This window comes from Bos grunniens, chromosome 14 (assembly GCF_055505025.1).
Source record: "Bos grunniens cultivar Pamir isolate PY7600 chromosome 14, Bosgru_T2T1.0, whole genome shotgun sequence".
Classification (NCBI taxonomy): Eukaryota; Metazoa; Chordata; class Mammalia; order Artiodactyla; family Bovidae; genus Bos; species Bos grunniens.
In genome coordinates, this window is record NC_141178.1 from 65,748,490 (window position 1) to 65,761,988 (window position 13,499).

General features: G+C 35.9%; 1 protein-coding gene across 50 annotated transcripts in view; it reads left to right on the forward strand.

Annotated features, from left to right (window-relative positions):
* Nucleotides 1–13,499, forward strand: part of TBC1D31 (TBC1 domain family member 31) — a 66,771-nt gene that overhangs the window by 45,174 nt on the left and 8,098 nt on the right. For 14 of the 50 annotated variants that reach the window (XR_015140910.1, XR_015140909.1, XM_086337077.1 and 11 more), the window contains 7 exons: nucleotides 873–1,105; nucleotides 1,355–1,507; nucleotides 2,716–2,851; nucleotides 6,749–6,841; nucleotides 9,400–9,540; nucleotides 10,591–10,785; nucleotides 11,741–11,867. Coding sequence is in view for 30 of the 50 variants with exons in the window: in XM_086337077.1 (XP_086193203.1) it covers nucleotides 873–1,105; nucleotides 1,355–1,507; nucleotides 2,716–2,851; nucleotides 6,749–6,841; nucleotides 9,400–9,540; nucleotides 10,591–10,785; nucleotides 11,741–11,867 (1,078 nt within the window). In the remaining 20 variants the exon portion in view is untranslated. Of the gene's footprint in view, nucleotides 1–872; nucleotides 1,106–1,354; nucleotides 1,508–2,715; nucleotides 2,852–6,748; nucleotides 6,842–9,396; nucleotides 9,541–10,590; nucleotides 10,786–11,740; nucleotides 11,868–12,081; nucleotides 13,127–13,499 lie in introns of those variants that run through there. The other 36 variants (XR_015140912.1, XR_015140911.1, XM_086337070.1 and 33 more) reach the window with 7 other exon arrangements.

A 13,499-nucleotide genomic window follows, 5' to 3' on the forward strand; every position in this document is an offset into this window, starting at 1 on the left:
TTATACCACTGCATCCTTGCCCTTTTATAGCTATAGTCAGTTATAGCTTGACTGCTCACCTAAAATCATAGCTTCATGATAATATTGGAGTTGCATGCTTTTTGCCTATTTAAAGGACGTTTAACAGTTGAGTAGTTGTTCATTCTGTACATGATCTTATCGGTAACCCAACTGGTCTGTGATAATCTGGTTGCTTATTACATATGCAGGATGGTAACTATGAGAATTTTGAGGCTTAGTGGGACAATGACTGAAAGAAAGCATTGGAGGAAGTTTTTAAATGGAGAGGTTCTTTTGGTAGACAGGATGAAGTAAGTTGGTTTTGCTTGTTTGTTACTTATTTTGTGGTTCCTATCAAATTTTATTTTCACTTCACAAGAACATACATGTATGTGTGTATGTATATTAGAACTTGGATCTGCCAGTGGAACGAGATAATGTGGAAACTATCAGATAGTTTTTGAAAATCAAACTTGTTTTCAAAGGCTAATTTAGGTTTGAGTTTCTGTATTTTGGATTTTGAAGAGAAATAAATTCTAGTAGAAGAATTTGTCTTGTTGAAACAGTCTGTTACAACTGTTAAAGGAAGGCTTCATTTTTGAGAAGTGTTATTTCACAATTTCATAATATGGTTGTATGATTTTATTACATTTTTGAGAATATGAAACTTGACCTTCATTTTAAAACTTGGGTTAAGAAAAGCTTCAGTGAATTTGCAAAAAAAAAAAAAATCCTCTTACAGCTAAATTCACATTTACATGTTTAAGTTTGTTTTATTCAATGAATAAATTGTTACATAATTTTTTATGTAACACATGACTATAATTGCATTACTCTGTAAATCTCAGTTTAATCACAAAGTTTTCTTACAGTATTTTTTTCACCATCGGAATAACCTGGATATAAGTGCTGTAATTAGAGAGGCGTATCATCTCCTGGATACCACACCCGCTGATATCCATCCAGACAGCATGCTTGATGCTTTTGTTGCACTGACAAAAGGGCAATATCCGGTGTTTAATCAATATCCCAAGTTCATTGTGGACTATCAGACACAAGAACGAGAAAGAATACGGAATGATGAATTGGATTACTTAAGAGAGAGGTAATTCTGGTTGTTCTTTGATAAAAACAAAATCTGTTATAAAGGCTTTATGAAAAATACATGTAAATTATTAAGTAGTTGCATAAAATCAGAGTTTGAAGGAAATATCTTTAAAGATACTTTTGCATCTAGAAGTAGAACAATTACGTGTTAATCAGGTGTGCATTTTGTATTGTGGTTGTTCTTGGACTTTTAAATTACTGTTTCCTTGTTTGCTTTTTGTTACAATAATAAACATTATCAACTTAGGCAGGCAGTTGAAGAAATGCAAGCTGAAGTAGACCAGCAAAGAGTTGAAGATGAAGCTTGGTACCAAAAACAGGAACTGCTTCGTAGAGCTGAGGAAACAAGGAGAGAAATACTCTTACAAGAGGAGGAAAAGATGATACAGCAAAGACAGAGGTGTGTTTAGCACTTTGAAAAAAGCTGGACATCTGAGTTATTTTAATAATTTGTATTACTTTCATTTTTCAGTACTGTGAAATTATATATAGCCTCACTATATATGTCATTACCCAATTCTGCTATTTCCATTAAGCATATATTTAAGTTAATAAAAAGAAACTGTAATACACTTTTCAAAAAATTGGCCTATAGTAAAATGTAATTCTAAAACTCTACTGAGTATGATATAACTTGCTCTGATTATTCAGAAGTAATACATGATCTAAGGTACCTGGAAGGATATTGTTACTTAGAAATGTTATTTTACAGTGGACACAAATGCCTTGTACCACAGTGCTGGGTAAATATGTTTCGAGTCACACAGATTAAGAGACAATTTTTAAGTCTCACAGGTATGTTTAAAACACAGTTTTTAAAAATTATGGAAAATTTTTAAATTTAAATTTTAAAATTAAAAGAGGAGCATGATTTTTTCCATAATTTTTACAAATTGTGTTTTAAACATACCTTTGAGTTAAGAATTGAAACATAGAATGCTATTCTCATTGTGCATTTCATACTTTGGAGGATGGGGAAAGAAGTACTAAATGCTTATTCAAAAGTATGCTACTCAAAAGTAAGTATTGCCTTAAACATAAGGCAAAATGTTTAAGTTGATTAAGATTATGGGATAAGTATTAACACTAACCCTAATTGTTGGGAAAATCACTTTTGTAAGTGTTTATTGATTATTTTTGGATAGGACTTTATGAAACAGATTTATGGTGTGGGTTAAAAAAAATTACTGAACTGAGCCGTTAGCCTTCTGCAAAAATTCTAAAAGAATAATCATACATAATCTTTGGTAACATCGGAGTATTTTTTTGGCATTCTTTTCTCAGGTAAAAGATATCAGTTGTATTGAAGTGATCTGAGTAGTAGACCTGTTAAAGAGAACGTTTAAGTATGAAGAAATAGCCAGGTTAGCTGTAATTTGGCTACAGTCACGTACACTTGTCATTTTCATGAATGCAGACTTGTTTTCTAACTGAGCACTTTTCATTGTATTATAAAAATAGCCATGTTATGATGGCACCAGTTAAATTGGGAAAGCAGGCTAAAATAGGTTTCAGGCCTTTCGTTGTTGTGGAACACAGTATTTTTCCATTTAAATACATATTCGGAAATGATTTTATTTATTCCTCTTGATGTATTGTGTGTTTAAGACTAGCTGCTGTGAGAAGAGAGTTGAAAGTAAAGGAAATGCACTTACAAGATGCTGCAAGAAGACGTCTCCTGCAGCTTCAACAAGATCAGCGTGAAATGGAGCTAAGAAGACTGGATGATGAAATTGAGAGAAAGGTTTATTATTCTTAACTCTCATACATTATCTCCACTTACTCTCATTTAAATGTAACAAATACCTTCAAGTTAAATATTGTTCCTAGAATTCACAATGTATACTAAATAGCCTCTTTAGTTTTATATAGTTTCCCCCATCCCCCAGCTATTCTTACTCTCTTTTGTATTTTATTAATGGTTAAATATTTTAGGAATTTCAGGAAAATGAGTCAAGTTGACAAGGGTCTTTGATTACTGGTTCTCTAAAAATGGAAATATCAATTAACCATGAAGTTAATTGTGAAGTAAGGGAAATATATTTTTTAATATAAAAATTTACACATAGCCTAGAGTTAAAAATGGACCTCCTCCACTCTTCTCTTATTTCATCCCCAGAGATAAATTATTTTTTATGGTTGCATAATATTCCATTTTATGGCCATGTCATTGGTTATTTAATCCTCTGCTGTTGGATATTTAGGTTGTTTGCAGTATTTTGCTGTACAAAACAGTGCCAGACTGTACATTCTCAGTACAAATCTTTGAGTACTTCCACACAGTTTTGTTGAGTAAATTCCAAGGAATGTCAAATTGTCCTCCAAAGATGAAACCACTTAAGCTGTTTTAAGAGTATAAGACTACTCATGCCCTAGTCAATTTGGAGTGTATCAGTCTTAGTATTTGCCAGTCTAATAGGTGAAAAATGGTTTTTGGTTTTGGGGTAGGGTTTTTTTTTGCTAATGATGTTAACTATCTTTTCATTTACCATTTGTAGATCTGTAAATTGCATAACTAAATCATTTGTCCATCTTTCTACCAAGTTACTCCTTTTCCTATCAGTTTACACAGGCTCTTTTATCATTTGGGGCAGCAGTGTCCAACAGAAATATGTAAGCCATGTGGGTAATTTTAACTTTTCTAATGGCCACATTAAAAAGTAAGAAGAAATAGATGAAATTAATTTTAATAACATTTAACGCAGTATATTTGAAATTATCATTGCAATATGTAATTAGTATACAGACATCTTTGAACTATTTTACCTTTTGTTTGTACTAAGTCTTTGAAATCTAGCAGTCAGTTAATACTCGCTGCAAACCTCAGTTAGGACTGGTCACATTTTATGTGTTGGGCAGCTACCCAGCAGACGGTTGGGGCATTCATCCTTCCGTCTGTTGTGAATGTTCTCCTTGTGTTGTGTTCTCTGTGTTGCATGTCTCTAAGAATGTTTACAGTGTCTTTTCTTCATCATGTAAAATATGTTAATTTTTGGATAACCAACTTCATTAATTTTTTATGATGTCTAGGTTTTGTGTCCTGTTCATTAACCTTCCCATTTAAGGTTGTATTACCATGGCTCTAGTGGTAAAGAGCCTGCCTGCCAATGCAGGAGACATTAGAGACGCAGGTTCAATCCCCAGATCAGGAAGATCTGCTGGAGAAGGAAATTGCCACCCACTCCAGTATTTTTTGTCTGGGAAGGTCCATGGACAAAGGAGCCTGGTGGGCTGCAGTCCATAGGGTTAAAAAGAGTTGGGCCCACCTGAAGTGACTTAGCACATTACTATTACCACTTATGCAGTTTTTTTCTAGTTCTGTGTTTTTCTGTTGTTTTTTTTAAATCTCTGTCTTAAGGATCAGTAGATTATTGTGCACCAGCACATCTGACTCTTATAAGACCACCTGTTTTGTAAGGCTCATCATAAGTTAGAATTGTTTTAACATTTTTCAGTGGTTAAGAAAATCAAAGAATATTCCATGTCATGAAAATCATACTAGGTTTTTTAAAACATATGGAATTCAAACATCAGTGACCATAAACACAGTTTTACTGGGCCACAGCCAACACCTGTTTCCATGTTCCTTTAGCTTCTTTCGTACTACAGTGGCAGAGGCGAACAGCTGAAACAAACTACATCCCACAAAGCCTCAAGTGTTTAACTCTGTGACCCTTTCCAAAGTTTGCCAGCCCCTGATGTCTGAAAATTATTGATAAATGTAAGAAATGAGTTAGGGACCAAGCTTACTTCTTCCCAAAGGCACGTCAATTTTCCCAACAGCTTTTGTTGAATATGAGCAAAAGTCATTAGTCAGCTGTTAATAATAATTAACAGTTATTAAATGTTCAGTTCCCTTATAAATTTGATCTCCTCCTAAGCCAGTCCCACTGTTGGAATAACACCTGTGTAATATTTTGCTAATTAGCAGGCCTCATTACTTTTCAGTTTTCCTCAGTATTCTCAAGTGTTTATCGTTTCAAATAGACTGAAAATTTTCTCTCCCTCCTTCTCTCCCTGAATCCTCCCATCCTATTGGAATTTTTATTAGGATTGCATTGAATTTATAAACTAATTTAGAGTTTAAAACTTGGTTTTGATCACATATGAAATTTTTTTATATATTAATAATCATTTTTTTATAACATGAGATAATGCTTTGTTTAAAGCCAACTAATTTTAAATTCTTTAAAATCTAATGATTCCTTTTAATAATCTCATCTAGTAAATGAGGTTGATAATTCATTATTCTAGAAAAGTCTCTTCTTCCCCAAAAGTAATTTCAGGCTTAGAACTCTGTGATCTCTTTATTCCTTTGAGATAGTGAAGGCAGTGTTTTGGTGAAAGCATCCTGTCAAGTCCTTTCAGTGGCGTGATCAGCCTTTGCCTCCCCTTCCAGCCTCTTGCCCTTCCAACTCCCTGTCCTGACAGTGAGCTCTGAGCCTGCTAAACTGCAGGAGCTTCTCTACTCACAATTCAGGGGCCAGCAGGAGAGACTTCTTGAGTCCAGAGTGACACATCTGTTAGTAACAAGCAGAGTTGATCTGTTCCGCTGTGGTACATGGCTCTTTGTACCTCTGAAAATTCATAAGCTAAAGAGTTTCTGTAATTGAAATTCCTAAAAAGCATTCTTTGCTTTGCCAAACTTCTCCTCTGCCTTTTAGCATTGTAACTGCTCTTGGTCCATCAACTCAAGTGTCCCTACCTTTGAGCTAACTGCTATCTCAAGAACCTCTTTAAGTTGAACTGGTTTTCAGTCTGTGGTTTTTTTTTTTTTTACTCCTTGGATGTATGTCCTTGCACATCCCACTATATTCTCATTTTTACTGTTTCTCTGATTATATTTGATAGTGTGCCTACAACATCTAACACTTTGCCTTGTGCACAGAAATAGTAATGCAGTCATTAACTGCTTATTGGTTAGATGATATATTTAGATTAGATGCTAATGGGTTTTACTTTTTGTTCGGAAACACATATTGTGTTATTCTCACCCCCCAAAAAATGAGGACTTGAGGCAGCCAAGTATTTAAGACACTTCCCAAGATTCTCTATGTAAAGAGTCCTTTATCCAAACCCTCTAGTGTATAGGCGTGAAATGCTTCCAAGTAATCAGATATTGGAGAAAGGTGAACTTTAAATTGGCTGAATCCAAGCAGGGCACACACAGGTTGACTAGACCACAGTACACTTTGACTTGGAGTTACTCGTTGCCAAACTGAATTTAGAAAAGTACAGTTTAATCAAAAAGAACATTAAATAAATGTTATATCAAATAAGATTAAACATTTTATATTTTCATCCACTGTGAATTTAAATTGCTCAAGTTTTTCTAACTCATAATATGGCTAATGTAATATGGAAAGAACTGCCATCTGTTCTCCCAGCCTGGGCAAATGAGCATATGGTAATTGTGCTTTCTTTTTTAGAAAATTACACTTAACTTTAACTCAAGACATTATTTCTGGATTCCACCCTGAATGTTAATATATTGTGAATTACTCTGGTTTCAAAAACCCAGTATCTATTATTTTTAAATGCTTTTAGTGGTTTGTTCATATTACAAGATTACTAAATCTGTTAAACAAAAATTATTTTTGTTATTTATTTTTGATATTCACAGTTTGTTATTTGGCCATAGGTACACATGAGAGATCGAGAAATTGCTGCCACAGCCAAAGACCTGGAAATGAGACATCTGGAACTCGAATCACAAAAAAGACTTTATGAGAAGGTATAAATCAACAGTTTCCAGTGTAAGAAAAGCAGAGCTTGTACAGACTCTTTTTAGGCTGTATTTATTCGAGGTTTTTTAATGTTCATTTTGTTTGTGTTTTTTCAAGAAGAGTATAGTGTCATCCAGGATTGTAAGGTAGCCAGAATGCACAGAGTTTGTTGTAATTCTTTAATTCATGTTTCTCTTAACAACTTACCCTAGTGTCTGAAGCACCAGATGTAAGCCCCAGATTTTGCCTCAGGATCTTTTACTAACTTACTAGGTTTTCTTATATCTGTGTGATAGTGACTGCAAAATTAACCCAGTACTTCACAAGGATCCTATAAGGTAAATCAGACAAGAGCTGTAAAGCACACTTTAAATTTGAACCTTCTGGAATCAAATCATCAGGTACCTACCTTAGCACATATAATTCAGTTTCCATGACACTGGAAAAGAAAACTTTGGTACTGATATAAATATTTATTACTGAGGAAAAGCATTACGTTGCTCACTTACTTGATGTTGAAACCATAAGTTTTCACTTCTCTCAACCCTCTTAAAAGTCAGACTGAGTTTGAAATCAGTGATAACTACAAATATGTAACAGGTATTTGCATATGATATGCAAACATGCATGTGACTCTTTGTTGCTCACATTAAATAAGATTTAAAACATAGCATCCATTCTTCACTAAATCACTTAAGTTTCTGCACTGAACTTTTTCTAAATCTGAGCCCCAGAGATTGACACTTTCACTGAGTTTCTTATGATTTTGAATTAGAATTAATTCACTTGAACTAAGCTTATTTTTTTTAACTATCGTTTGGGGGAGGTGGGGTGGTGGCATCAGAAGCATGATTTCAGAATTAACAGAACATTTGCAAGAAAAATACAAAGAATTTCAAAATTTTTTCTCTTAGATTCTCAGATATTAACATTTTGCTAAATTTGCATTATTGTTCTCTTTCAGTCTATATATACGCATTTTTTTTTTCCGAACTGTGTAAAAGTTGCAGACTTAATGCTTTTTTGCCCTAAAAAATTCAGTTTATATTTTTTAAAACCAAGGATTATTACACAATCATAGTATAATGATCAAAATCAGGAAATTAACATTATTTATTATAAAAAACCTTATTCACATTTTATCAGTTGTCCTAAAAATGTCCTTTAGAGCAAAACGAAATCTAAGATAATGTATTTTTTCAGTTGTATGTCTCTTTATTCTAAGTTGGAACCATTCTTGAGTCTTTATATTTTATGACATTTATATTTTTGAAGCATACTGGCCAGATATATTGTAGAATGTTTCTCAATTAGATTTGTTGTTTACCTGATGACTAATGATGTCAAGCATCTTCTCATGTGTTAATTGTCCATTTTTCTGTCTTCCTTGGAGGTCATGAGATTAATGTCTATTCAGAATATGTAGGACCATACCTTCTCAGTTTTTATTATATCATGTCATTTTTTGTTGAAAACAAGATATTTTAAATAATAGGACAAATCTGGAAATCAGATTCTCTTCTTTCCCTAGGGTTTCTTGTTGTTTCTTTGCTTAGTGACTTTTCTAAATTCTATAAAGTATTTTCTGTCATGCATAGTCACTGAAATCTCTACTCAGGTAACCTGGTGACTGGACAAAGATTTCCTTAGGTCCCTTGAACCAGTAAGCCTCCAGCCTTTGCTAAGGGGCTGTGTGTGGATCACATTGTGACACACCTTCCACACTCAGTTAGGCAGTTAACAGCTCTTTTCATTTCCTGATTTTACAAAACCTCAGTTCACCAGAGTTGAAACCTTAGGACCTTCTCAGGTCTGAGCATTCACACAGCCCTTGGCATGTGCACATTTTGACACACGCATGTGCCTTCTAAAGCCCCAGAAATCCACTGGAGCATTTCAGAGCCCCATGTAGACTTCCAGTTCCCCAGCTTTTCCTACCGAGCTTTTTGATTAGCCTGTTGTTTGCTCTGTGACCCACTGCCTCAGACAGCCACGATGTTCAACAGTTTCCCCTGTTGGTCTTCAGCAAACATCCCCAGGGAAAGGCTGTACATGAGTTCTGAGTCAGGTCAAGTAAAAACAGCTTTGGGAGGAGGGTCTTCCAGGTCAAGTGATGACAGTTCTCTGGGAATGGGAGTTTGAAGGACCTCCATTTTGCCCCCTCCATTGACTGCCAGGCTACCAGTTTTCAAGGCCAGCGGCAGAACTTAGGTGTGGCATGGAATGGGAATAACACAAGTTTAAAATGCCATAAAGTGCATCTAAGATTCAGCCATTTTCTATGAATAAATGCTCCCCAGATTGCTGCAAGCCTTCAGTTAGTTTCCAGAGTTCTGAAAAAGCCTGTTTTGCCAGTGATCTCAGCGCCTTTAGAGATGAGAATTTTCAGACGTTGTTACTCTTATTTCCACTGATGTCACTCACCACTGTTTGCTCTTTACTTTGAAAATTAGATGATTATAGTTTAGGTATTCTAAAAAACAGAAAAATCATTTTTGTGTAGAACATTATTGTGTAGAGCATTATTACTATATCGATTGGTGATTTTTTTTTTTTTTTTTAGCAGAATCTCTCTAGAAATCAAGAAGCTGTTGCAAAAGAAATGAAGGAAAATGCAGATGCCTATAGACAGAAAGTAGATGTTGAAGAACACATGTTTCATAGACTGATAGGAACCGATCAAACTCAGAACCAAAAAATTCATAAGGTAAATATGGTAAATTTAGTGTCTATAGAGGGGAGAATTTCCATCTACTGTTCTTTTTAAAGAAGGAATTCAATATTGAACCCTATAAAGTTAGTTTCTTTGCTTCAGTCATCACAATTCCTAGAAACTCATTATTTTATTTGCAGGTTTCACTGACAGCATATCCATGTGTCTTTTATACTCCTTGAGAATTTCAGGACTTGTAAGAAAATACAAGGAAATAACTTGGTGAATGATACTGTCCTACATTAAGTCTTAGAAATTATACCTGAGTAGATTAGTTGCAAAACATCAGGTCTCTGCCTGGTATATAAGCCAGCATTTTCCAGGTGTATTCTGTAGAATATCAGTAACTTAGTGTTAAATAAAATGGAGATGACAAGTATTGAAAAAGCTGTCTTAAAAGTTAGGCTTTTTCATGCCAGATTTGAAGATATATGGCACATTGTGAATCTTTGAGAAATTTTCTTAAACTTATAGAATTTTGGGGGGAGTATCCTTTCAGAAATGCTGACTTAAATGAATTGAAATGGAATTCGAGGCCTTCAGGGAAGAACTTTGTTATCCCTTTAGCAAAATGTTAAATGGGTCTATGGCGGGGCCGGGCCTTGTCCCAAAAGCCAGGAATAAATGTAAGATTTCCCTGCCTCTGTTCTGTGCCTTGACTGTTTCCCCAAGAATAACGCCCCCTGCCTTTTTTCCTTACAGGCTTTTGTCCAGTCTGTAAGATACGTTCTTCTGACTCCTTTTCAAAGGATTAAAACATGGAAATTATTTAATTCTCCCCACCCCTTAGCGTAGAAGTTCTCAACCTTGGCTGTACATTAGAACCACCTGGAGAGTGCTCTGGAAGTACCAGTATCCAGCTGCTCCAGACATCAATTTAGTTGGTTTGTGCTGGAGCCTGGATATTGGTTTAAACACTGAGGTGATGCTAATATGCAGACAGGATTGTGAACATCTGTACTGGACACTTGGAGACACTGAATGGATGTACCATATTTTATGTAGTCAAGTCTGATCTTGTTTCTGAAATTTACAAATTCTTAGTTAATTGAAGAAAATTTGGCGAAAGCGGAACAAGCATGTCTAAATACTGACTGGCGAATTCAAGCTTTACATAAACAAAGGTGCAGTGATCTACACCGAAATGAATGCTACCAGGAAATAGCTAAACTCCTTCGGAAAAACAGGAAGAAAGAAATAGAAGTATTAAACGCCATGATGGAAGGGGAAGCTAAAAAGGTAAGAATGATGTTATAAACTTCTTGTTAATTATTTAAATCTTGAAATAGTATGTAATCAAGTGGCAAAAGCATCAAACCAAATAATTTTTGTTGGAAAACACCTTAAAGATGATCTAATTTTAATAGGTATTGCTCAGAAAGTCCAATATTGATGCTACCTAAGAATGACTAACCCACTGCAGTGTTCTTGCTCAGAGAATCCCATGGACAGAGGAGCCTGGCAGGCTGCCATCCGTAGGATCTCAAAGAATCAGACAGGACTGCAGCAACTTGGCATGCACACAGGCAAGAAGGACATGACAAGAATGAGTGTCTTTCTCAGTTACATCAGTGTCTCAACTTGCCAGCTTCCTGTATTTGTTCTGGCTCATTGTATACTAGCACTTTAATTCACTGAATTTTTTATACTAATAACATAAAAGACTTTGAACAGTTAGGAAATATATAGAGAGCTACTAGTAACAAAACCCAAAATAACTGTAACTACAAGCAAGATAGAAATATTTTTCTTTTTCACATGAAGAAGTCTGGAGTAGGCAGTCCAGGGTTGGTATCCTGTCTCCAAGATCATCAGGAAAACTGCATCCTTCAACTTTTCTGCACGACTTCCTGGAGTATGTTTTTCATTCGCAAGGACACCTTTCCACCCATTAATTTTAAAAACTCAAAAAAAAAAAAACCCAAAACACCTCAGTCCCTTAATATTTGAGATCTGAAATGTACTGAAATGAATTATTTCAGTGACAACTGTGACCTACATGTTTACATGGCACTGAGGCTTTGAGTGGTAGGGACGTCAGAAGTGCCTCTGCTTTCAAGGCTCTTCAACAGCCTTGAGCCAGCATAGGGACCCAGATTACCTAATACCAAGGAGAGGAAACAAACAGGCTTATTTCACTGTAGGAACTTGCATTTAGCGCAATCATTATGTCTTTTTTTTTTATTGTATCTAGTGGGAGGAAGCTGAAGAAAAAGACTTTCATTTGAAATCAGAAAAGAAAACTGCTGCTCTTTCAGATGCTTCTAGAAGATGGTTCCTAGAGAAAGAGATACATGATGCTCAGCATCCGTGTGATAAAGGTGAGCATTCCTTCACAGTGTTATACATTCGTTCATTTCGTATGGTCTCTTATCATGGATAAATCCTTACATGTGTTTTGGCACTTCTAGTCAAATTATTGCTCAGCTGAAAGATAATCACTAGTTACTACTTTTTGGTTGGGAAGACTGGGCTGAGGAGGTGGGGCTGTTTAAAAAAAAAAGCTCCAAGAAAAATTTCTCAACCATCCTATAGAATTCTGTTTTATTCCATGGTTCCATGGTCCTGCTGCTGTGTCGCTTCAGTCGTGTCCGACTCTGTGCGATCCTGCTGGACAGCAGCCCACCAGGCTCCACCGTCCTTGGGATTCTCCAGGCAAGAACACTGGAGTGGGTTGCCATTTCCTTCTCCAATGCATGAAAGTGAAAAGTGAAAGTGAGGTCGCTCAGTCGTGTCTGACTCTTGTGACCGCATGGACACAGCCTACCAGGCTCCTCCGTCCATGGGATTTTCCATGCAAGAGTACTGGAGTGGGTTGCCATTGCTGGGCATCCCCTTAATATACTAGAATATAATTTGTTCCCAAAGTGCTATATCTAGTTAATTTTAGTAAAAAAAAAAAAAAAGTGTGCTTTGTCCATAACTGGTCCTCAGAACAGCAGTACATGAAAGTAGCATGAGGAAACTTCTTATAGGATCTAATCAAACATTAGTTTATGGTGCAAGGCTTCCCTGGTGGCTCCGCTGATAAAGAATCCACCTGCAATGCAGGAGACCTGGGTTTGATCCCTGGGTTGGGAAGATCCCCTGGAGAAGGGAAAGGCTACCCACTCCAGTATTCTGGCCTGGAGAATTCCATGAACTGTATAGTCTATGGGGTTGCAAAGAGTCAGACATGACTGAGTGACTTTCACTTTTCACTTACAGTGGCATTCAATGAAAAATCAAAATTGTAACTTAAAATTCTAAAACAGTACAGATACTCCACAGACTATACAGTCCATGGAATTCTCTAGGCCAGAATACTAGAGTGGGTAGCCTTTCCCTTCTCCAGGGGATCTTCCCAACCCAGGGGATCGAACCCAGGTCTCCTGCATTGCAGGCGGATTCTTTACCAGCTGAGCCACAAGGGAAGCCCAATACAGACACAGGGAACTTGTATTTTACTATACTTTATATTGTTTCAGTCTTTTATAAAATGTGTATGTATTACTTCTTAAAATAACAGCCTTATTGCTATATAATTCACATGCCATACCATTCACCTATACAAAGTTTATAATTCAATGGTATTGTATTACCATATATTAAATATATTCAGAGTGGTACAGCCATCACCACAATCAACTCTAGAACATTTTCAGCACCCCCGATAACCCCATGCCCATTTGCAGTCATACCTCATTTCCTGTCACTCCCCCAGCCCCTGGCAACCACTAATCTACTCTTGTCTCTGTAGACTTGCCTGTTCAGGAAATTTCATGTAAATAGAATCATATAATATGTAGTCCTTTGTATCTGACTTCTTTCACCTAGATAATGTTTTGAGGTTCAACCATGTTGTAGCAGGTATCAGTACTTCATTCCTTTTTAATGCTGAGTAATAGTCCACTGTATGTGTATTCCATGTTTTATTTATCCATTCATTAACTGGTGAACATTGGGTTATGTCT